We start from the raw sequence: 26,409 nt of genomic DNA, 5'->3' as shown, positions 1-26,409 counted from the left end.
ATATTCTCTGTATTTGTAAATACCTACATGTATACCACTAATACCATTATTTTTTCATTTCCCCAATAATTACTTGTGAATGTATATGTATTTATATATATATATATAGACGAAGACCTCCGGTAGAAATAGCAACTGACCATCTTAACAACAACAAATAAACCATACTGTTAGGTGAGCTGAGGCCTGAGACGCAGCCAAACGAGACAAGTCCAGACGAAGTGTTGCTCGCTGTTTGGCAAACACAGAGAGGAGAGAAGAAATGAGCGGAGACGCGCGACATGACTACGCAACTAAGTGCCAAGTCGAGGTTTTGAAATTGGGTTTTGGATATTTTCTTGTCGTCTTGTCTTTTCTTTTGCTTCAGTATGATTTCTCATTCAGTTTGGTATTCGTCAAATTCGCGACGGACATTCCAGCGTGGTAATGTTTTGTACAACCATTCCAAATATCCAGTGTTAAAAATAAGCTTGAATTAAGTTTTCTAAACTCGCTGAAATTATAATAGTAGTTTTGAATTGTATCAAAAACAGCGAAAGAATCGTTTTGTGATTTGGTGATATTGTGAACAACGATATAACAAAGTGAGAAAGTTTTGCAAATAAAGATTTTGTACAAGTTGTAAAAATGAATAAAAAATTAAAACTGTAATCCAGGGATAATAGTTTACAATTATAAATTCTTAAGTACTCGTATAAAAGTTTTAATTGAAAAATGCAAACCTAGTTGGGATTATTATTTGCTTGCTAACCACTGTACACATTTTATTCGTCCATCCTAGCTCTACACGTTTATCTATAAATTTATCGAGCTGGCCTAGTCGCCCGACTACCTGTCGACCTGTTAGCCTGCATATCTTGCTTGCCTTGGCTGACATTGAAATTTGCTGCAGTAAAATTATAGTACTTGTTTTTAACATCTCCTTTGGTTTAATGTCTTTGAATGCATGGGCATCGACATTGCCACTGTTACTTATACACATTGAATACTACGAGAGTATACCACTGGTGCAAACTATTGATGCCGGGTTGGTTACTGACTGGAATCCATTTGGCTAGTTAGAGGCGCCGAAGAGTTACAGGCACTGGTTTCACTCACAATGTATTTACCGCCGATACTTGTTGATTTGTGTCTTATTTTTCGATTAAGTCAGTTGCTCAAGTAGCGCGAGAAGACAGACACGCAAACAAGACGACTTGGTCTGGTCGCTTCTACACCTTGTCAGGCTTTGTTGCAGTTTTCTTTTCGTTGTATTTGTTTTATTGTATGTTATTTGATTTCTTTGCATACTTCTTGTGCGTTTATTTTTGCTTGATTCGCGACTTTTGTGTTACCTTTTCCGCGTTTTTCGTAAGTTTTTCTTTGGGTTTGATTTTCTAAACATGTATGGTTCTTTTTATGAGTTTCATATTTGCGCAAGTGCTTCTTAGTTAAATTCCTTTGGATGATCTTAACATTAAATTCAAAAGTGTTTTGGTGAAAGTGTATTAGTCATATGCGAGCGATTTCATAAAACATCGATGGAAAGATGTTGATAGTTTTGGAACTTACATATCTACGCATGTAGGCACATACTTCTGCGCATATACATATACATACATGTGTATATTTAATATATTCAGTTACTTCGCTTGTGAAACAAACACAAATTTCACTTGATACATTGCAATGGTCAAAAAATATGCGTGAACGATCCACCATTTTGTTTACTGCTGTTGGTTGGTGCTCTCGGTGCTACTGAGCCATGCTGTGTATTGTAGTTTTATGCTGAAGTCGCCTCTTCGGTCCGCGTTTCGGCTCGGCAGTACGTTGCGTATGCTCACCTCAGTGATGGTTGGTTACTCGGAGTCATTGACGCTTCTGTGGCTATGCGGTTGCTTCAATTGATATTGATTAATTATTTTCGACTCGTACGCAGTGTTTGCGTACAGCTGGTCTCACAATCCGGTTCAACAACACATGCCCCAAAGCAGTGCAATACCTAAGCCAAACTCCTATAGCGCTACATTTCATATCGAAAGCACATTAAATATTTCGAATATATGTACATTTGTACATACATACATACATACATACATACATACATACATATGTACGCAAAACGATCGTTTAGTTGCTTTGCTGTAATTTTTAGTGTTTTCGGATTGGATTGCTTGAATTTTGGGTGCTTTGGAAGGATGGACGGCTGGTTAGTTTGTGGCAGCAAGATGCAGTTAATAAACAATACAAAACCATCAATCTGTTAGACGTTCATACATTGTATGTGAGCACATATGTACATAACTCCATCGATTAGTACATACAGGTTTTGCATTATATAAAAATACTCAATTTATATAAACATATCGCACAAGCAGTTGTGGTTGTGTAATGCTTTTACTTTAGGGTGATCCATTATTTTTGCGTAAAGTTTTTGCGCAAATAGTTTAAAACGGTTTTATGATCGATCTTTAGCTTCTGGGCAATGCCAACTACTAACATGCCGGTCAACTTCGATAGTTCTTCAACATCAAAAATACCTGAACTGAATCGACGAAATCAAAATTGCACATTTCGGAATCAGAAACACCACTCACAATTTCAGCAGCTTGGCTTTCATTTTCGCTTTTATCAAAGAAAAACTGTAAAATGTACCGAATTTTCTTTTTGTTGGCTTCCATTTTTAACATCCTGTAATTCACAACTCAATGGAACAAACAAACAACAGCAAAATAGTTTTTTTATGTGAAATGTCACCTTGATAACGAGCATAAATTTTAAATTGTTTGATCGATGCTTTACGAGACATCGATCACTACATCCATCTACCGAGGAAATAGAGGATTTCTTCTAATTCGACTTTTAGGAGTGAACTTTTCCTAGCATATGACAACAACCGTACCGAAGTGCATACGCGCAACAGGATTCGGAAATCACTAGCCAATACCACTTGGCGATATGGACAGACAAACGTTTTTGGCAACCATTACAATGTAATTGGCCTATAGAGTTTCAATGAATCCTCCAATATGCAGCAAAATTTCAAATGCGTACACCACTAATTAAGTGCTCACCCAAAGAATGCCTTCTCTTTTCTGTGCATACATACATACATAATTATGTGCCACCCTGAAATCTCAAATAGATGTTGACAAAATTTGTTCATGTAATATATCTGGAACGTCAACATTTTGAAAGCTTCGAAAGCGTTTTACTACAAACAGATACAATAATCAAATGTACATATGTACGTGTGTTCAGTAAGTCAATCATGGCACAATATTTTCAAGCTCTTGAGAAACTCATGGACCAACAAATTGGAACAACATTTCTAAAACAGCAAAGCGGTTGAATGAAGCTTAAGTTTCAGGCGAATTAAAAACTTGGCGGGCATAATTATCCCTCTAAGTGGAATTATGATTATGATTAATTGTTGCCCAAAATTTACACATTTGCAATTATTTCCTCGAATGAAATTAACATAAATTACATAAAGTAGGTATTGATGATCATCTGACTAACATCAAAACTATAAAATTAAAATAAAAAACCGATGTGCAGTTTATCTCCCAGGAAAGAGATATTTTTCAAAATTCCTGCGCTACAAATTTTGGTATATTTAAAATTGAAAATGTATGCTCTGCCAGAAAATAAGTACATAGAATGTATTATTTATTGAAATTTATTGTGTCCCATTCAAAGTGGGCTCCTTTCTAAATAATACACGAATAAGCCAATCATTAAAACAGTTTTCAACCTGCAAACGCGGTAACCTCGTCATGACTGTAATTTGAGTTTTGGAAGGGAAAAAGTCAGCTGGATGTAGATATAATGTTTGATGGCCTCTTTTGAGGAATGACGCGCGTAAATATTCTTTATTTACAGTCTGAAATTTTTATTTTTGAGTTTTGAAAATCCCTTTAAACGGACTTTTGGTGATCAATTTTCGGTACTTTTTTGTTGCCAGGAATTGACTTAAGAAGTAAAACTCTGGCTGAGTACGCGTCCAATATATTATCATATCGTTATCATAAACCGATTGTAACTTATGAAGATTTAAATATTTAATAACAACTTTAAAAATTCTAATTAGCTCATCTAGGCATGAAAATTAGCTTTTTTAAAGCATTGAATTATAGGTCTGTTCATGAAGCAAATAGTTTGTGAAAATTGTTACAAATTGCCACTTTTCGGTGTGAGAGAGCAAAATGACATTTCATTTTGAGGGGAAATTGCAAATTTTACTGGATAAATTTTTACTTGTAAGAATTTGCAAGTGAGAAAACCTGCTGATCGCAAAGTAAAAACTAGCGCGAATTAAAATTTGCGAATAGCAATTGCTAATGAAATATTCGTCATCTTACAGTGATAATGAAATGGAACAAATTATTCTGGACAAAATGAAACATTCTGATTCCGAAGTTCGTTATTTTGCAATTTATTTGCTTTTTGAAGTGAAAACTTCTTTAGAATCGTTGGGAGTGATTTGAGGAAAAGTGAAACGAAAAAAGCGACCAACTTGGCTACGAAGCGTTATATTATATGTTGATATAAAAGTAGCGACGAAATAAATAAAAATAACTTTTATTTTTTCTTGTGATTTGAACCAAGGATTTTGGATCGGAAGCTCACATTGCTAGTCGCTCGGCTACCGCGCCATGCTGTCGTCGCTGGCCTAAAAGTTATTTAGTTACGAAGCGTTATATTATATGTTGATATAAATAATTTTTGTGAGCGTGTAATTCTCAAAAGTTTTATTAGGTTTATTATTTAAAATGTATTGACTAGGTAGTGTGGTTATCAGCTTAACATCTGATAGATCCTCCATCGGAGGACAACAAATGTTAAACTGATTTTTGGAAATGGGCGGAGTGTTTTAGGGGCTTGCCCCTTCTCTGCCACGGGTTGACCCGGTATTACAGTACCGCCGGGATTTCGGCTTTGAATAAATACAAGAAAAAATATACTAATACATTTAGCTTTGGTGGGAAGAGCCATAAATTTTTATATGAATACATGTAGACGAAAATGGAATTTTTTTTTTGAAATTTGCATTGTAGGACATTTCTGATTATTTATTGAACAGTTTTTTGGTTTAGATACTGAAAGTCAGTTTAAGTGAATCGGTATAAATATTTCGTACATTAATTTTTGAAGTGAAAACTTCTTTAGAATCGTTGGGAGTGATTTGGGAAAAAGTAGCGACGAACTAAATAACTTTTAGGCCAACACCGACAGTATGGCACGAGATCCAAAATTCTTGGTTCGAATCACAAGAAATAAAATTTTTTTTTTTTGAAATTTGCATTGTAGGACATTTCTGATTATTTATTGAAAACAGTTTTTTGGATTTCAGCCTTGAATAAATACAAGAAAAAATATACTAATACATTTAGCTTTGGTGGGAAGAGACATAAATTTTTATATGAATACAAGTAGACGAAAATGGAAGAAATTTGTAAGTCTGTTTCTTCGGTCCGTTTGGGTATTTTTTTTGACAACATCGAAACCAAAGCATTTGTATCATATTTTATCTATCATAAGCCACTCGTATCATTTGTTGAAATTGAAAACATTGAGGATGAATAATGATAAAATGAAGAAAATAAAATATGAACTTTATAGCAATATTATAATGAACCTATAATTATCCCGCTCCTAATGCTGCTTTCGTCTTATTCTCTCTCAGTTTGTTTTACGGAAGGTTTCACTTCTATCAAGTCTAACCGTTAGACTGGTATTTTTTTTTTTTTTTAATTTAATACGAGGTGTTCAAGTGAAAAAATTTTGAATTTTTGTGATTTTTCCTGCAAACAATTCGTCAACTTCCAAATTGTTACTGGTTTTGCGTTCATGTACTTATTTTGATATTTTTCTCTTTGAGAGAAAATTCTCGGAAATTTAGTTACTGGATAATTTTTACATGAACAGACCTTATAATTAGATTATGTTTCTCGTGGATGGATGTTTTTGTTGTTGTAGCAGCATAAACATTCCCCATACCTGTACCGGAAATACGGCTGAAGTGACGGTTACGTAGAACCAACTGACTTGGGAACGGTGGATGGATAGATGTCATGGATGTTGATTACCCGTCGACTATATATTGAAATATGAGTATGGTTTATAGAACTTTTGTTATCGAATTTATCGTTTCGATTTGAAAACTTGACGTATGTTTTGTCGTTTTCATATCTAAACGATTGATGTGGAAGGAAATTATTTTACAAACATATGTAATTTAATTTGGATAATTAAAATACGTTTTTTGTGGCAACAATTTTTGAAGGTCCGCCATGTGGTTGTTGTTGTAGCAGTAAGGTTCGCCATGTCTCACCACTGGGCCGGCCGGCCTTGGTCGTTACCGCGTCATTCCGGTAACGTATACCCGCTGCCATGGGAATGTAGCAGGTTAAACTCCTAACTATTAAAAATTGACGCTGGCATACCAAACATAATCATCTTTTTACATACTCCACCAAACCCACTCATCTAACACCCCTCTCTCCCTCTGGACCCAACCTGTCGAAACAGCACGTTTCGTGGGTCTACCGTTAAATGAGCTAGACGAAGGTGACCGATGATTTACATTGCACTGACAGGGTTTAGTATGCTGCTACAACAACAACTTAATAACGATACCCCGTTATCTCCATGAATAAAATCATTTAAATGTTTTGCATACTCGGTTGTATTTTAATTAAATGTTTTCAATCTGTAGCAGTCTTTTATCTAAGAAAAATATAATTTTTTTTTTTTTCATGCACAAAAATTAAAACAATTCGAAAATTTTTCGAAAAAAATACCTAAGAGGGAAGCAAAATAATAGTCAAATCATAAAAAATGCAGGCGAGAGGGAAGAATATAAATTAATATTTTGTTGAAAATCCGTTTTTCTTTATTACTGCTGCACAGCGCCTTTACATTGGCATTATTAAACCTCTACAACGTGCAACAGGAATGGATTCCTATGCTGCCTTGACCTTTTCAAATAATATAGCTGATCCAAATTTGTGATATTCTGTTAAATTTTCTTCCATATAAGTAGCATTACATTTTGAAGTATCTGAAAGTATTTGACCGCATCCATATTACCTTTGTACGATGAATTGGCCCGACACCGATCCAGGAGAAGTAGCCACACACCATTATTAAGTCTTCCTCGTGATTATATTTGCTGAGACGAGCAATTGGGGGTCGAATCCTGCACGTTTTAGCCACCGCACTCACTTTCTACCATCTGGATCAACTCTGTTTATTCTCGTTTCATTGGTAAATAAAATATAACGCCACTGATTTTTAGTCCAGGATGTGTGCTCTCAAGTAAACCCAAATCCACGTTGTCATTGCGATGCTGTTACCAATGGCTTCTTCCGTACCAGTCGACCGTGAATCCGTGCTTCTGCCAATTAATCTTTTCGTTATTGGCTTTTCAATGTGAACAACAATTTCTCGATGGATGTCAGCAGCACTCTTCCTGTGATCCTGATCCGGAGTTCACGATTTTTCTCATTTCTTTTGAAATTTTGAAGTGCGCACATGAGCGGAAAAATGACAACATTAAGCAAAACATTTACTGAGGCAAGCCCATAGTTGTAGTCGTAGCAGCACAAATATATCCCCCGTGCATATACGAGGAATGCTGCTAAAGTGACAGTCCTTGGCCGGATATAAATCCGGGTCGTTCCGGTTACGTAGAACCGACTGTCATAGTAGAAAGTCTGAAAAAAATCTTCCTTCCCCCTTCTTTTCAAGCACAAGTCATCAAATCCACACGAGTGAGGCAAAATGGCAGTTTCAACCGATTTTGTGGCTGTTCATCCTATCAATGTGGCTACTAGTCTCTCGCGCTTTCGTTTTTCTGGAAACGTTTTCTGCTGTTTTATACTCAGAAAAATATTTCGAAGCATTCAAAACCATAATTTTTGAAACGTTTAATTGTGTTGAAATAACATTTCGAATTTAACCCTTTCGATTTTATTTAATCGTTTCAACTAAAGTAAAGAGCTGTAGGAATACTCCAGATACTTTTTTTGCTTACCAGTTACAATAAAAAACAGAAAACAATTCACAAAATTTTGGACGAAAATCGAATATTTCTCACTAAAAACTACTAAAAAAAATCAATGCGAACCCTTCAAAAGAAATGGAGAAATGAACGCATTTCAATGAATGTTATCGCGCGGCATGAATTTTCTTTATGAAAGTCACAACAAGATGTATACGCATGACTGATACTCTGTACAAAGCAGGTCGGTGATAGGCGAATTTGTAAAATTTCTTTATTTTTGATTTGTAATAGGAGCAATAAAATAGGGGAACGAATCCATGTCCTCGCACACAGTACGCGATTAGGAAGTTGACACCCGACTATACCGTCGCAGAGCATCCCAAAAAAAAATATTTATTATTAGGCCATTCTATTTTTAGAGATAGTCTATGAATGGTTATTATACACGATTGCCTACATACATACAAACACATGTACATATGAATGCACATGTAAACTTGTTATGCATGCTCGCAAGCATAAATAATAGACAGGATCATGGTCAAAGCGTGCACTGTTACAGCATACAAAGATATAGCGCGTAACCTGTTCCGTAAACCTGTACCAGTGCGCCTGGTAAGTATGGTAGTTGGCTAGTCAGTCATCTGGCCGTGGGTTTCTGTTTCATAGCTTAGGTAGCGTTGTACCAGTTCAACTCCTTTTGCAGCAGTTAATCAAATTAAAACAATGCTGCCGCATAACTGTTAAAGTTTCTATGTTCCATTTTCTTTTTCCTTTCGTTTGCAGTTGCTTACTATGTCACATCTGAAGTTTATTTATGTTGAGTAGAGGATAGAGGAAGGCCTTTTGATACAGTGTTGTCCTATTTGTTACTTTTCGGCTTTTCGAAATACAAAGAGATCCTTGACAATCTTCTTAATGGTACCTGTATATTTTATAGAAAATACATAGTTTTCCAAGAGAAACAATTTCAATTTTAAACCAAGTAAGTTGCTATGCTGTTAACTATCAAACTCAAAATCAGGGAAAATTCGGGAATCAAACGACCAGCACAGTTTTGTTTCAGTAATGCGATTATTTCAAGATTTGTATGACGTGTGGGTGTGTCTTCTACGCACACCAATTGTATTCCTGTGAAACCGGAATCAACACATAGATGGCGTTAGATACAAAAGGATGCATTTTTTTTTGTAAGATCTTGACCGCTGTCAACACCATCCAGTTCAAAACCTCAAAGTTTCCTCCGGCAATAGATTCTGTGCCTCTACTAAAAAATAAATAAATAATTGACGCGTACACTTCTGTTAGGTGCTTGGCCGAGCTCCTCCTCCTATTTGTGGTGTGCGTGTTCCACAAATGGAGGGAGCTACAGTTTCAAGCCGACTCCAAACGGCAGATATTTTTATGAAGAGCTTTTTCATGGCAGAAATACACTCGGAGGTTTGCCATTGCCTGCCGAGGGGCGACCGCTATTAGAAAAATGTTTTTTTTTTATTAATTTTGCTTTCACCGAGATTCGAACCAACGATCTCTCTGTGAATTCCGAATGGTAATCACGCACCAACCCATTCGGCTACGGCGGCCGCTGAATGTTCCTCTACTAGTTTTCTATAATAACAACTCATGTGAATCTTTGCGCTAAAAATACCCAGAGTGGCGAAATAGGCAGAACGAGGCGATTTCCCTTGACAGCAATGGACAATTATGCCGAGCAAATCGTGTTAGGGAAATGGTAGAAACATATAGCTGGGAAGCAATGTGCCATGCTGCTCATTCTCTAAACTTGTAGCTTCACCTGTTTGCGAACAATTTTTTTGGTAAGGTTTTCACAAGTTACTAAAATAATTTTTACTTTGAATAAATTATTTTCTACTAGAAAAGTGTTGCTATTTATGGTGTCATATTGTGTCCGGAAAAATTTAAAGCTAATACGAAAATTTCACTTTTTTTACAAATGGCTTCCCTGCTACGTTGTGAGTTTAAAATACCCGTTATATTAAGTTGCATTATTGGTTGCACAGATTCGGTTGTTTTAATAAAGTGTAATATTGGGTAGCCACTGAAATAGAAAAAGTTTGGCTCAAGTCATGGTGTGGACCAGAGGGTATGAAAAAATAGTATAACATACTTTGGAGCGATAAAACAAGAATCAATTTATTTAGAAATGATGCTGGGCAAAATGTCAGACGTCCTAAAGGGCAAGAACTCTCACCGCGGGTCACAAAAAAATGGTCAAGCACGGTGGCGGCAACATAAGGAATTGGGGATGCTTCTCTTGATATGGAATAGTACCTATTCACCGCAAAACCAATAAAATAGACAAATTTATTATTTACAAGGACATACTTCAAGAAGTGACGCAACCATTTGCCGAGTAGAGTATGCCACTTCGATGTCTTTTTATGCAAGATAATGACCCAAAATACTCCTCATTCTTAGTACGTGAATGGTTTTTACAATATAATGTTAAAGTTATTGATTGGCCAAGCCACTCTCCAGACAAAAACTCCATTGAAAACCTTTGGGAAGATTAAAAAAACTAATCGAGAAGGAACTATGCCAAATCGTATACATCATACGTCATTCAATCATGGTTGGCACAGTGGTTATTGATTAAACTTCGATAATTTAAACAGGATTTTTAATAAAACCACTAAGTTCTTTTTGTTCCGTATCTATTTCTTTTTCGTTCATATTTTAATGACCACATGAATATTTCCTTTTTGTTCTTATAGTCACTAGTTTAAGTTTTAAAAGATCCTTGAACTTTTATTTATATTTGTTATATAATATTAAATAATCTATAAAAAAAACACTTACAATTGAATATCTGTTATTTATTTATTTTATTTTATTTTATAAAGGTTTACATAACAATAAAATTATTATACAAACTAAAAGTAGTTCAGCGCTAGCATCGGAGGCTTTAATTTAAATAACTTGAATTTCCCGTATTAACGGGGGTTAATTCTTTTAATGACCGGATATGTATATAATTTAAAACTTAAGAACAAAAAAAACAACCTGGTTTTCAGGACTGTTTTAACAATACATCTAAAGATTAAAGAAATGTATTGAGACTAATAGTGATGAATATTAAAAATACCCCTAGTGTACCCCTAGTTAAACTCTGAGTTTAACACTGAAACACAAACAGAATTTAAGTAAAATATATTTAATAATTATTAAAATAGTAAGTTGAAATATAATAATATTGTATTGTATCTGACCGGTATTAGTACCTCATCAGTATATTGTACTTTTAAGCAGACGTTTAGGAAGTTGGCTTAACTTTCTCGCCGTGCTCTCTTTATCGGTCAAGTCGCTTCATTTACTTTCAAGCAGTGCCTTCCAATTCCAACTCTTTCTATAATTATAAATTATTGGCATACATTTATACATACGAATGCATACATTCATACATACATACTTCTATATGCAGGTACATTATTGGTGTTTATAATATTTACGTATTTCAAAGTGTATAGCAAATTAGTTATTACGTACACTGTGTTTGACGGCTGTGGCCATAACCATGACTTGATTTGAGGTCAATAAACGACTGAGAACGCCGCTATGAAAATCGTCACTTTAGTTGTGTAAAACGCGTAGATTGGAAAAGGCAGCGATGAGTCTTCGATGGATGGATATCTCTATTGCTATGATGTGTGTGAGCTTGTGAGAATTTAAACAAATTTCGCAATACGAACAGGTTTTAAAACGTGCAACAAAACTCCACACTCCGCTTCACATTGGTTTGTATTGGATATTTTGTGCCGTTTTCTCACACAGACACCGGTATATTAATAATTTTTTCTCAACATTCTCAATGAATTGAAAATGTACTCTCGAATTATTTTATAAGCTTATGGACTTACATAAATACCCTGCAAACCTACTACCTGCTATTTACACTGCTAACTTGTGGGTATCGTTCACCTGTGAAGTTGTGAGCTTTGTAGTAATTTTATATTCTACGCCGTGCACTTTCTACCTACTTCCAGTCTATACGTGTGATGATTTTATTCGCTCGCACTAACAGAAATTTTTCAATACTGCTGTGCTGCTCTAATTGACATTCAAGTTGTGAATGATGTGGGTAACATGTAGTGAACAAAACCTTCTGAACTCATGAATGTTGTTGTTAACATGTAGTGAACAGAATTTCATGAACTAGTGAATTTCGTTGTTAACATGTAGTGAACAGAATCTTTTGGGCCGGTGAATGTTATTGTTAACATGTAGTGAACAGAATCTTTTGGGCTGGTGAATGTTATTGTGAACATGTAGTTAACAGAATTTCATAAACTAGTGAATTTCGTTGTTAACATGTAGCTAACAGAATCTGATGAATAAGTGAATTTCGTTGTTAACATGTAGTTAACAGAATCTCTTCAACTGGGTAATTTTGTAGGTAATACTTACGGATCCTATATACAATAATCCTTCAAAATTACTGAAACAAATGGTTATTTATTGAATATTATTTATTTAATGAATTATTTTAATATTTATTTAATTAATTTTTAGTTTCTAAAGAAAATTAATACAATATACAATAATTTTTTTAGTATGTTCTATTTATGTACAGCTATTTATATTAATTTACTATTTACATTATAAAATTACGTTAAGTTTTAGTTATTTATTTTAATATTTACATTATAAAATTAGGTTTGTTGTTAAACAAATTTTAGTTTTAGTTATTTATATACATGAATTAGTTTAGTTATTAGAAAAGTTTACGTTTTAGTTTTAATGTACATAAATTAGTATAATATTTACATTCTTAAATTAGGTTTTGGTGTTAGAAAGTGAACACGAATTAAAGTAATTTGACATAAATTAGTATAATATTTACATTTGATTACTCTTTTCTAATAAAATTTTATTTAGTACCTGAAGAATAGTTTTGGCTAAAATGGAAATAGTTTGCTTTTATGCCGGTATTTAAAATATCTATTTTGCAGAAATTTAAATTGATGCCTAATTAAATAAATAGCAATTGCATGTTTTTTCTATTTTCGCATAAAGTTTAAAATTGTTCGCATTTTAGTTCTAACTCCTCTACGGGGTTTCTCGCACTGTTTTGTTCAATTGTGGCCGCTTCGCTTTGAATGTTGGTGTGAGTAGTCCATTTTGTACCGAAAACGGATCGGGATGCAAATATATATCCTTGACCTGGTAAATAAATACAAAATTTGTAATTATTATTAATTTTAAATTATGATATTATTACCACGTCATACGCTACTAGTATAAGCAGATATGCACTGGGCTACTTACCTGTTCGAAGGATTTCAGTCCGCTCTGCTTACCCCAATTCAGCATATCGCTCCTGATGAGTTCTTTTACTTATGGATTATTGCATAGCACCGAAAGTGTGCCCTTGACGCGATTGTCGTTCGCCCACTGCTTGAGAACATCCACATCAGGCACGACGACGGCTATGATGCAGCTCTAAGTGGGCGTTAAGGGTTGTATGTAAATATGCCGTGAACATGAAAAGCTAGAAATTATGTCAAAAAATGGAGTTACCTTAAGGCTCCATCCGTAAACGTACACCTGATTTACATATTGGCTCAGAATGTAAATATTCTCAATCTTCTCCGGTACAATATATTCGCTCTGGCTTAGCTTGAAAATGTGTTTGCGACGATCGATTACGCGCAGCGTGCCATTTGGAAGCCACGTGCCCACATCGCCCGTGTGGTGCCAGCCTTCAGAGTCAACAGCCTCAGCAGTTTTCCGGGATCTTTGTAATAACTGCGACGCAAAGGCAGAGAAAGAAATTATCATTCAAGTGCCTTTTTTAGTGCCCTAGTTTTAGTCACAGAAATCAAGTTCGCACAGGAAGAAACCATTATTTGCTGAAATTATCAACACCTACCCGTGGAATACGTTAGAACCGCGCACGCACACCTCCCCATTGTTTTGACTGGCGAAATACTGCATCTCCGGCACATCCACTAGCTGTAAAGGATTTGTTGATATCAACTCTCTTGATGTTGTGAATATGTTTTTCTGAAAATAAAAATACATTTTATTAGTTTAAATATATATATATTTGGAAAATTTAATAAAAATTGTTGAACTTACCTTTTCGCTTGGAGATTTTCACAGAATTAAACGCGATTCATTTTTGTATTTGACATTTGCAACTTGTTTTTTGCTGTCACTTTCGCACTCACTATAGTTAAGTTTAATAAGTATTCACGAAAATTATGAGATAAATATATGTATAACCCATCAAAAATGACAACAGAATTAAATGTGATTGTGTGGGTATTATTGGAAAAATTGAGTGAATGTGTTGGTAAAATTGGAAAAACTGGTGAACGTTGGTTTGCAGGGTACATGTATGTTTATTTGTTTGTGTGTGTGTGTGTTCCCATGTACGAATACTTACATATAAACTTGCACACACGTGTTTATATTTGAAGAATTCTACGTTTCATTGTAGTGTTTGTGCCGGTAATTACATGACATGATCTTTCTTTTAAGGTAAGAGGTTGATGTGTGCTGTGGCGAACTTAAGCCAAAATAAAAAATACCAACCTAAAAGTTCGTTCACATATGCAGTAATTAGCAATAAATCCACAAAATTAATCTACCCGTTCACATATGGAAGATTACCTCCAAAATTGACAATCAGCTGTCCATACTGCTTTGAAAGGTTTTTCTTCATAGAACTTGCTTTTGTGGAATATTTTGGAGTTTTTAGTTTGCTTGATTATTATTAACGAAATGAAGAAAAGACAAGGAGAAGGAATAGCTAATTTATTCGTGCAATTGGCTACCAATAATAAACAGTTGGAGAAAATCCGTAAACGACGTTTACTGAAGTTTCAAAAAATTATGGCAGCAAAACGCTTGTAAAATTCGATATTATATTTTAGGTATAATAAGTAAAAAGAGAGCAAAGCGTTTATGAACACCCGCTTTTTTCTGTTATATGAATGCGTAGTTAATATTGTAGTATCTAACAAACATTTTATTAGAATTATGTCTACCAACCTGTTTTCTTTGCCGGCATCCACTTTTTAATTTTTACTTTAAGGCTTCTCTTTACATTCGTAAAAATAATGATCTATTACACAGAAAACACAGGGTTGTATGTAAAAAAGTATGGTAATAATCTACGATTATTTTATGATCTCAGATTTCGGGAGAGAAATTTTGCATGTGTAATCTCGCACTTTAATTACGGATTTGGAGTTAAGCACGGAAAGGTAGGTAATCTACTCATACGGGAACGTACTATAAGACTACAGAACGACGTAAGCAAATACCCTGTAGGAAATCCACTAGATGAACGAACTGATGAGCTTTTAGTGAATTTAGAACCATTTAGTTGGAGCTATGTTATGAGGTTGCAATGGCTTTTTAAAAAATTTTTTTTTGTTTTTCAAAATCTGTGGAAAGTAACGCCTAGATGATGTAGTAAGGAAAGAAAAAAGAAATAATAAAAAATTAATAATTGGCGCGTTCACTTCTGTTAGGTTTTTAGTCGAGCTCCTCCTTCTATTTTTGGTGTGCGTCTTGATGCTGTTCTACATATGGAGGGACCTATAGTTTTAGAGTTTTGCCATTATTTGATGTTCATGCACTGAGGTTCGAACCCACGCATTCCCGAAGCCATTCGGTTGCGGCGACCGCAAAATAAAAAGAAATAATATAATAATAAAGAGAATTGCGATTGAAATGAATTTTTATAAAAAAAATCACGCCTTGAGTGTTTAGGAACTTTTGGTACATTTGTTTTCTGTGGGTTAAGGGGGGAAGCTGGTCTAGAATTTTGAAAAAATCGAAAAATTTTTTTTTGTCTTAAAAGGTGCTTTAGGGTCTTAGAAATGATATACCAAATGAGGGATGCCAGCAAAAATGTCTAAATGCCCAAATTTTTCATTCGACGGCAGTGCCTCGCAGGTATGATTTTACAATACTTACAACTTTAAACGCGTTTTTCTCGAAATCACTTTTTTTAAACTGGCCGAAAACATAACTCGAACAAATCTTTACCGATTCTTACGAAATTTTGACAATACATTCGAAATACCTTTCTCCGGAGACGTACGTAGGATTTTTTATTTATATTACATAGTTTTTTTTTTAATCAACAATTTTATGTCGTTCTTTATAGTGAAAATTGTAACTTTTTGTTCAAACGTGCACCATTTCGCGAAAAAACAAAATATCGAAAAAATCCTACGTACGTCTCTTTCTGTTGTTATATAGAAACTAAAAAAATTTTATTTTTTGATCCAGGACAAAAATTAAGGAGTTTACGTCTTCGGCAATGGGCCCACTAGAAAAAAAGGCGCCTTAGGAGAACTGCTGGACAGCGGCCATTTTGAAATTAATTCAGACGAAAAATTTTGTATTTGTACAATGAAAGCTATATTATTAAACCTATTTCACAGATTTTGGATTGATTCCTTTGTTGAGTCAAAATAAATTCATAAAATATGCCCATTTTTTGCGCTCTAGACCAGCTTCCCCCCTTAATTGAAGTAAACAACTAACCCAGACAAATCGGTTCACGTACGAATTGTTTAATATGGGCATTGTAAATACTTGGCACACTGGACTGTGGTACACTCGTAGAATAATTCAGATAGGCAAAGCAAAAAAGGAAATGCCTATTCGTTAATCTGTTTGATTGTATCCGTTAATTAATATTTGTTCACAAAATGCAATTTTCATTAACCCAAATGAATTAATTTCTTTTCACTTATAATATGTTTTCAATTCACATAAAATAAAATAACTCGAAACTGACGAGACGAATTTTCAAAAAAATAGTTGAAAATCAAATACGGAATATCGTTGCCACTCACAATACATACACACCTATACCATCTTTATCAAAAAGTTCCCGGAATATATTCAGAAAATTCAAAATATGTACAAGTTTATTCCTCAAAACTGATATTATCGCCTTCAAAATATTCCTCATCAACTGGCACTCACTTATGGCAGCATTTGATTCAGCTCTCGAAACCTTTCTGAAACTCTATTTTCGGAATAGCCATCAGAGCCGTCTTCGATTTTTCCTTTACTTCCTTTCGGCTGTTAAAGGAGTTCTCCGTAGTGGTTTGTTGACTTTATGAAGGGGAATAAAATCGCAGGTGCATTTGATGACTGTTCGTTTCGTTCTTGGTAAAAAATTCACGGATAATGTTGGCACTGTGCGACGGTGCGTTATTATGGCCCAAAATTCAAGAGTCCAGCCCCACAAATCCTTTCATTTTTGTAAATTGCTTCATGTAAACGATGAGACGCCTCATAACGCCCAATCAATAATATTTCCTTTTTCTGGCGAGCATTCGTGGTATACAATGCCGTTGTAATCCACAACAACCGTGAGCATCGCTTTCCTTGCTGATTGACTCCGCTCACTCGACTGATGTCTGGATTTGCGTGTCGTTCTGATAAACCCACGTTTCGTTGAAATGATGCGTCTGATGAATGTTGAGTCGGATTCAGCCTTGGTGATATCAACGCGGCCCATTTTTCATGAAATTAATTTCTTTGGTGCCAATTCATTAACATCCTGCGTTTTGCGCTACCTATCACAGAAATATCTTATCTTGCAACACTTTAAAAGTCCCATAATTTTTCGGAGACAAAATTTAAAGCCAAAAGTGCCTAAAAACAAAATATTTTACTTTTAATTCTTTAAGAGAAGTAGTTATTTATTTTCATATTTTTCTTCAAATTACCAATTTAAGAGATATTAACCATTAAACACTTTTTTGTTTCAAATGGTTAGATTAAATTAGTTAATTTTTTCTAATGTCATTAACTTTTCTTAAGGCTTTGCATGCAAAATTTATAGCTGTAAATTTTTACTGACCTAAATTATTCTGAAACTTGCTAAAAAAATTAAATAGTTTTTTTTTTTCATTTTCTCCCAGGGTTGCAAGAATGAATTTATTTTAAAAAGCGATAAGTCAAATGGAAGGACATTAAATATTCTATTTAACAAGATAAAGTATATTTAACTCAGTAAATTTTCGAGTTTGAATTTTCGCTGTTAAAAAAACTAATAAGTTTTTAAAAATTTCACTTTGGTCTCTTAAGAACCAAGAGGAGGCACTCGTAGGACAAAAGAAATATTCATATTTTAATTATAGTGTTCATTTCTAGTGCAGTAGCGTTATTTTTCGCTAAATCATTATTTGAAGATATTCTAGTCGTCAAAGCAATACATCATTTTGTGGTAAATTTTTGAGTTTTAAATCCAAACTAAGTGAGTTTTCCTCACTACAGATGCCCAGTTTTTTACCCAATCTATCCGAAAATGTGCGGGAATTGGCAAAAATAAATACTTTTACATTTGTAGGTGCTCAAGTGTACATACAAATATACAGATAAGTAACTGATGAATTGTGCACAACGACGTTCGCATGACAGTCGGTTTTACGTTACCGCAACGACCTTTAAAAACAGTCGCTCCAGCATCTTCCATGCATGTATGCTTATGCTGCTACAACAACAACGCCATGAAGTTGATCTGAAGTAATTGTCACTGGTCTTTCGATAGTTCTCGCCAACGGGGATGAGGCTGTTGTTGTTGTTGTAGCAGCATAAACATGCCCCTTATATTTACGGGGAATGCTACTGAAGTGACAGTCCTTGATGGGATATAAATCCGGGTCGTTCCGGTGGCGTAGAACCGACTGTCGTGGGAACGAACGTCGTGGGATGAGGCTGTCGCATCGATAGGTTGTAACTTTTACGTAGTCTAAAGTACATTTTTTCGAGAGAAATGAAACATATCAATAAGAGCCGGTACACACCTACCTACACGTACTGTTACTTATGATTGGTAGCTAATTGTGGGAGCTATTCAACCAAATTGTACCCTTAATAGTACACAGTAAATTTTCTGACATCGCAGATAAAAACAAAAATGTGTGTGAGGTTACAAATAATAAAATAAAATTAATATTTAATTCAAAATGAGTGAGTGAGTGAAATAAACTAATTTTGTATTTTATTTCTTATTGTTCTAGGGCTTGCTACGTACTGCCGAACAGTTGAAAATAAAGGGGCTTTGTGAAACGGCTGAAAACACAGACGATTTGAACGACGCAGCTACCGCTACTATCACGGTATCAGAGAATATACAGCAAGCAGTTGTTGGTAACATTGTCAACACTACAGTAGCGCCAGGCCAAGCTTCTCCCAATACACAACATCAGCAACAACAACAGCAACAACAAATTGCAACGAATACGGCAGTGCTCACGCACAATATAGGTAACGTGACTACTGCCAATTCACAACCCATTGGATCTACGGTTACAAATACTGTTGGACAGTTAGTTACCGCAGGACCATCATCTCAACAACAAATAGGACGTAAATCTCGTGTTCGTAAGCGCTCAAAATCGCCGGATTTACAACAGCAGGTACTCAATACTCAACAACAGGTCCAACAGCATCCGCAAACAATTTTAATTCAGAATCAAAATCAAGCTGCTATCGTTAGTTTACAACAGACCTCTTCTGGGAATTATATACCTGTATCCGGAGTTCAAACCGTCACCACCAGTGCAGCTGCGCAGCAGCAGACTGTAATCGCCAGTGACGAGTCAGACACGGATAAGCCGGCGTTGTCGAAAATCTGCAAGACAGAAACAGCGTCCGCGTCACCTGCATCCAGCGTATCCGGTGTATCGGGTTCAAATAATGCTGGAAGCGTAACCACTGTCGCAGCACCAGGCACAGCGATTGTTACGCAGATTGTAGTAGCTCGAGACGGCAAAGACAAAAATATGACTAGTTTAGGAATGGGAATGGTGAGCAAAGAATGATATTCGACTATTAATTGGTCGGCAAACTTAGTGTGATCGGAATGAAAGTGTGTGTATATGTAATACAGCCGTTGAAAAATACTTAAGAACGATACCCAGTTCTCTCCATTTGAGCCCTTTTCCAATAAATTACTTAAATGTTTTGCATATTAGGTTTTATTTTAGAAAAAAAGAAATTTTTTTCTCCAAGCACAAAAAATAAAATAATTTGCAATTTTTCGAGAAAAATACTTAAGATAGTCAAATCATAAAATGGAGGCGAAAGGAAAAAGTATACATTAATGATTCGATAGAGATGGCGAATAAAGGGCAGTGGCTAAGATGTACATAGTTCGCTTTGGCTGTAAACGTCAATTTCGTTAACTCTTTTGTATAGCAATGCGATGTACTTATTTTATTCATCTACATTCCACCTGCAACCCCAACCTCATTTCCGAAGTAATGCATTTGGATTATCTCAATTATAAAAATTCACAGATTGGTATTCTAAAAAAAAATATTTTGTTTGAAATGTCCTTAGAAGATTTCCAGTATTTACCTATTACGACTTAAAGTGATAAAATTCTGAGTGTTTTTTTCTTTTGTACAAGGTGGCGCAAAATAAATCATACAATTTGTTTTTGAATAACTTTTTAACTAAATAAGTTCCTTAGGATCATAGACATAAATTAATTAAATAAATAATTCCTTCTGTTTCACAAAGTATAAAGTTAACTTGAAATATTTGCATGCAATAAAAAATATAAAAAAACCTACTTTTCTGGTCACAGAAGAAAAATTAAAGCACAAATTTACGCATCCAGTATAATTTCGTCCCGATCACTTATTTTGGTTAAATAGTGACTTATTGCATTTTGCTTTATTTACACCATAAATATTAATGATTATTTGTTTACCAATTTTTGCTTTTAGAACGGCGGAATTCTTGGCGTGCCAATGGGCTTTTTAGATTTTGCACCAGAACCACCAGCACCTTCAGCAACACCTGTAACAGTTACGGAACATGTTGATTTATCATGTAACCCCAATACCGACACCCGAGATTTATCAAGTGAGTTTTGGTACTCTATCTTATGGTAATATTTGTAAGCGCATATTATTTTGTTCGCTGTAAAATTGAGAACCATTTTAAGTATCATCATCAAGTAAAAGAGTAATAGAAATAGAGAGTAGAGAGTAGAGTTAAAAATCACTAAAATATTAACATATATTACCGAATATCGTTACAGACCCCACCGAAGCACTTGACATCGACAATCACTTGGCTCAACATATGATTCAACGGCTTGATCAATCTCCGATGCATGCGATCCACCATCAAACAGGCGATGAGAGTAATTCGAATTTAGTTCAGCATATTAAGAGTGAGGTGATTGACGCGAAACAGCAACAACAAGTACAGCAACAGCAACATCATCAGCCACAACAACATCAATTACATGCACAACAACTCACACAAACACAAGCACAGCAGCAGCAACACCAACAACAGCATCAAATACATCAACAACAAACTTCTCATTCTCATTCAACACACACCCAACAACAAGCACAATCACATCAGGACATATCCGGTGCAACAGTAATGGAAATCGATCCGAGCCAAATAAAACATGAACCTGGAATGATCATAACACCGGAAATAGTTAATATGATGACAACTGGACATATGGGTATGTGACCAAATAATTTTATATATACGAGAATACTTTTTTTTTCTATGTATAATCCAATGATCAGGGTTTTTGAATTTTCTGAACAAGTTCTCTAAAAAACCGATTCCATAAAAGTTACAATTAAATATAAAAAATCACCTTCATGTAATATACTATAAGGCGAAATAATTAATTATAAAGTTAATTTTAATGTTACATAGACTATCCTATTTAATGTTATATAGACTATGCTGAATAAATTTCTGCAAATTGGTTAAACAAACTACTTCTGATTCTTATGCGTCCTTAGGTGCAGTTATTATTTATACGTGGGTCATTTAAGCCTGGTATTAATAGTGTTACACAATGTGGAGCATGCATATGCCATTGACAGGCGTTGAGAACCGCCTTTTCATCCAATTTTATTTTAGTTTAGTTTAATTATCTTGTAAGCAAATGACCGATAATCATTAATTATATCTTCTTATATGTATGCGCGTAATCTTTTTGAAATTTATCCAATTATACATACAAAATTTATATGTAAGTACATTTAATTTTTTGCAGATATGTATAATTCAGATACAAGTGAGGATTCAATGATGATAGCAAATGGCTCACCTAACGATCAAAATGAGCCACATTATACGAATTTGGACCAACAACATGTGGATAGTAAAGGTCAGTTTAATGGTCCCAAAACTTGGACTCAAGATGATATGAATTCAGCTTTAGATGCGTTGAAGAATCAAAATATGAGCCTTACAAAGGCTTCAGTTACATATGGCATCCCATCTACAACTTTGTGGCAACGAGCCCATCGTATGGGCATCGAAACCCCAAAGAAGGAAGGTGGTACAAAATCATGGAATGAAGATTCTTTAAATAACGCTCTAGAGGCCCTTCGCTCTGGGCAAATATCAGCAAATAAAGCGTCTAAAGCCTTTGGTATACCTTCGTCGACGCTATACAAAATTGCGCGACGTGAGGGTATACGCTTAGCAGCTCCATTTAATGCGGCTCCAACAACGTGGACTCCGGAAGATTTGGAGCGAGCATTAGAGGCAATACGTGCTGGTCATACATCTGTTCAAAAAGCCAGTGCCGAATTTGGAATTCCGACAGGTGAGTCATACAGAAAGCTAATGTTAGAGTGCACCTTTTGTTTTGAGAAACTCATAGCATTTACGATGGGCGTTCAATGCATTCTCGGTATCAGGGTAATTTACGAGTAATTTCGTAATTGCAATAAAAAGTTACAACTTTTAACGGTAAAAATACAAAATTTCGCATAATTTCACGGTCATTAGTTATCCAGTAACTGACGCGACAATATTGAGGAACACCGAACACCGGATTGTGAAGAACAAGAGAAACGAGGAAAGAAAAACATTCTCGATTCACGGTTTTGCATCTTCATTATCAAAAGTGGTCAAGTGAATTTAAAAGGGGCAGGGAGAGTTCTCAAGATGACCCTCGCTCAGGCGGTCCCGTTACGGCCGCTACAGAAAGAAATGTGGAAATAGTTGACAAACTTATACCGGAGGGTGCCAATTGTTGGCAGAGAATATCAACCTATCTGTTAGTGCCACATGCACACTTCTCCATGATCATTCTAATCTTTCAAAATGTGGAAACAGCGATGCTCACAGCACCTCAAAAACAAATGCAGGTGATATGCTTTGGAGCTCTGTGGGAAAGATTCAACTATGTAGTATTTTGGACCGTGCTGTTACTGGAGCTGAAATATAGGTTCATCACTATGATTCTGAATGTAAGCAAGAGTCAATACAGACCATTTTGAAAAATGTATTTGTTGTTAAAGTAGCGGCATAAACATTCCCCATACATACACGAGTATATGGCGAATGCTACTGAAGTGACATTCCTTGGCCGAATATAAATCCGGGTCGTTCCGGTTACATAGAATTGATCTTCGTGGGAACGTTGAAAAATGTAGTCAATCAATCCGCCGGGAAAGATTATGACCACCGTGTTTAGGGATTCGAAAGAAGTTTTATTGATTGAGTACATAAAAAAGGTGAAACCATAAATGCAGGATCCTACTCTTCTAACATTTCAGATAAATTACGACCTTCGTGGGAAAAAAAACTCTGACGATGGAGAGCTCTATGTGGAGGAGGGAATACATGATTTTAGAGGGCAATGAAAAAATATTTATTCACGGCAATATAACAACTAAAAACCACTAGTAACAAGGGCTATTAGGCAGAGTAATATGAATTTAAAAATAAAAGAACAGAACAGAAATATTGTTGTAATCGTTTCCACGACAGTCGGTTCTACGTTACCGAAACGACCCGGATTTATATCCGGCCAAGGACTGTCACTCCAGCAGCATTCCCCGTATGTAAATACGGGGAATGTTTATGCTGCTACAACAACAAGAACAACATTGTTGTAATGATTTTTTTATTATAATCTGGCAGATTATTTTCGTGCCATCCACCGTAACGACAGCTTCTTCCTCTTTTCGAAAGGAATATGAGCCGATGATGCCGCCAGCGCTCTATGAACTTCGCGAAAAGATTTATTTATTTATTTTTTTAAATAAATTTTCACAATTTGGAAGCTTTGTTCCTTATGATTAAATGATTCATGATGGCCTGCCAAACCTTCCTGAACAGAACAGTTTGGAATTCTCAAATGTCAAACCATAGCTAGCTAAAAAACACCCGATACAACAAGTGTATGGGGAGATTATGAAAAATAAAACTATATTGAATTTAATTAGAGGTTTTTTTTCATAATGATGCCCGCGAATACATTGAACGTCCGTCGTATGATGTAATGGTTTAAAGTTGTAGGGTTTATTTTGTGTGTAATACTAAACAATATGAATATTTTTGTTTTTTATTTGACTGTATATGCACAATCTACATTTTAATCACCAAAGAAACCTGAGTGATGTGCATTGTTACATAATGAATAATTTATATGTTTCTAATTCTTTTATTCATCTACCAAAGGAACACTTTACGGCCGCTGCAAACGTGAAGGTATCGAATTGTCTCGTTCAAATCCAACACCTTGGTCAGAAGACGCAATGAATGAAGCTCTAAATTCAGTCCGGTATGTTAAATTATATTTTCTATTATTTTTGAAAAGGCAATGTTTCGTTTGTTTCAGTATTGGTCAGATGTCTATTAATCAGGCTGCGATTCACTACAACCTCCCCTATAGCTCTTTATATGGTCGCTTTAAACGAGGAAAATATGACGTGCCCAATACTAGTAGCACCTCCATAAATAACACATCAGGAAATACTTCGGGAAGCATCGAAATTATCGAGCATAGTCAAGAAAACTCGGTAAGTACTAAATTATACCCATTTTTAGTTAATCGTGTGTATAATGCAAAAGGTTTTATATTTAATTTAAGTGCAGAAATTTGTACTTTTAAGCGCAAGTCAACCCCTTGGGTACATTTGACGTCTGAAACACGACATGCATTTGTTTGTCCTTGTTTTTGTTAATTTTTTGTGCGTTACAATTCTAATTACCTGAAATCGTCTTAATACTACGTATGTCACTAATGAATTCTTAAGTAAAATGTACTGCCAAGCAACCAAAACTTAAATCCGTTCGATATAGCAAAAGCTTTCTCAAATAAATCCGTACCCAAGGTGTTGATTTGTGGCAAAATATGGCCAAAGTCGAATGGTGTTTTTAGAGTAGCTCAGTAAATACATTAACCGGGTTAACATTTAAAAACAAACATTAATAAAACAGAGAATGTTGAAAGCTTTATAAGGTTTGAAACTTGTTGATGGTCAAACAACTAAGACCTGAATACTTGTTCAACTCTTTTTTATAACTACGGTAAGGTCTTAAGAAAGATGCGTAAAAAATGATTGAAAAAAACTATCGAGTAATAAGTATGTTATGTGGACTACACTCATCATCTTCCTTTCTAATTTCATTGCTATGAATATTTTGATTATAAAAATGAGAAACATCATTGGGCGTTTTGTGAAATTTTCCTGAATAATTGCTGTGACGAGTTCTGTTACACTAATTTTAGTTTTGTTTACTGTTATCCCCTTGAAAATCACGAAATCATTGAGACGGAAGACCTGTGTGAACTGGGAAATACAATAGAATTAATTAATTAATTAATTGGCTCGTACACCCTTTTTGGGTGTTTGGCCGAGCTCCTCCTCCTTTTGTGGCACGCGTTTTGATGTTGTTCCACAAACGGAGAGACCTACAGTTTTAAGACGACTACGAACGGCAGATATTTTTATGAGGAGCTTTTTCATTGCCTGCCGCTATTAGAAAAAACTTTTTCTTCATTTTGGTATTTCACCGAGATTCGAACCTACGTTCTCTCTGAATTCCGAATGGTAGTCTCGCACCTAACCATTCAGCTACGGCGGCCGCAGTATAGAATTGCATCGTATAAATTCTCGCTTGAAACCTCCATAAAGTTGCTTTTTTATGCCAAGTACTAAAGGGTTTTCCAATAAGAGGTGTTATCTATCGCTATCGAAAGATGATTAACGATTTTTTATTGCTGTATTGATCTGGATGGTATTGTTCTGGACAAAGTTTATTTTCAACAAGTCGGCGTGCCACACATGCAACGAAATCATTGATCATTTACGGGAAAAGTTTCCGGACCGTGTTATCTCTCGAAGAGGTGATCACAATTGGCCACCGAGATCTTGTGATTTAACACCTTGTGACCGTTTTCTTTGGGGTCACGTGAAAGAGAAGGTCTACGCCAACAGCCCAGGGTCGATTCAAGACCTCAAAGATGGAATTCGTGAGGCTATCGAGGACATAGGGCAGACACCTTGCAATTCGGTAAGGTAAAATTTCATGAAAAGGATATTGCCCTGTAAGCGTGGTCGTGGTGGTCATTTGCCTGATGTTATTTTCCACTATTAACAGCATACTTCCTCTTTATAATGAAA

The 26,409-nt window shown here is 35.2% G+C and overlaps 1 protein-coding gene, 1 long non-coding RNA gene and 1 pseudogene across 7 annotated transcripts in view; 2 read left to right on the top strand and 1 right to left on the bottom strand.

Moving 5' to 3' along the window:
• Positions 1-26,409, top strand: part of LOC129245183 (transcription factor GAGA) — an 85,684-nt gene that overhangs the window by 56,496 nt on the left and 2,779 nt on the right. For 5 of the 6 annotated variants that reach the window (XM_054883206.1, XM_054883210.1, XM_054883207.1 and 2 more), the window contains 6 exons: positions 19,012-19,800; positions 20,728-20,866; positions 21,045-21,488; positions 22,038-22,595; positions 24,461-24,563; positions 24,621-24,801. In XM_054883206.1, the coding sequence (XP_054739181.1) occupies positions 19,012-19,800; positions 20,728-20,866; positions 21,045-21,488; positions 22,038-22,595; positions 24,461-24,563; positions 24,621-24,801 (2,214 nt within the window). The remainder of the gene's footprint in view (positions 1-19,011; positions 19,801-20,727; positions 20,867-21,044; positions 21,489-22,037; positions 22,596-24,460; positions 24,564-24,620; positions 24,802-26,409) is intronic. The other variant, XM_054883211.1, reaches the window with a different exon arrangement.
• LOC129246534 (U2 spliceosomal RNA) lies at positions 4,745-4,928 on the top strand (annotated as a pseudogene).
• On the bottom strand, positions 12,930-14,241 carry LOC129245184 (uncharacterized). The gene is made up of 4 exons (XR_008582402.1): positions 14,090-14,241; positions 13,881-14,014; positions 13,277-13,450; positions 12,930-13,171 (listed from the first exon to the last, which is right to left on the bottom strand). It is a non-coding gene; the product is annotated as an uncharacterized LOC129245184 (long non-coding RNA).

This window comes from Anastrepha obliqua, chromosome 4 (assembly GCF_027943255.1).
Source record: "Anastrepha obliqua isolate idAnaObli1 chromosome 4, idAnaObli1_1.0, whole genome shotgun sequence".
Classification (NCBI taxonomy): domain Eukaryota; kingdom Metazoa; phylum Arthropoda; class Insecta; order Diptera; family Tephritidae; genus Anastrepha; species Anastrepha obliqua.
This window is presented reverse-complemented; position numbering and strand designations above follow the sequence as displayed.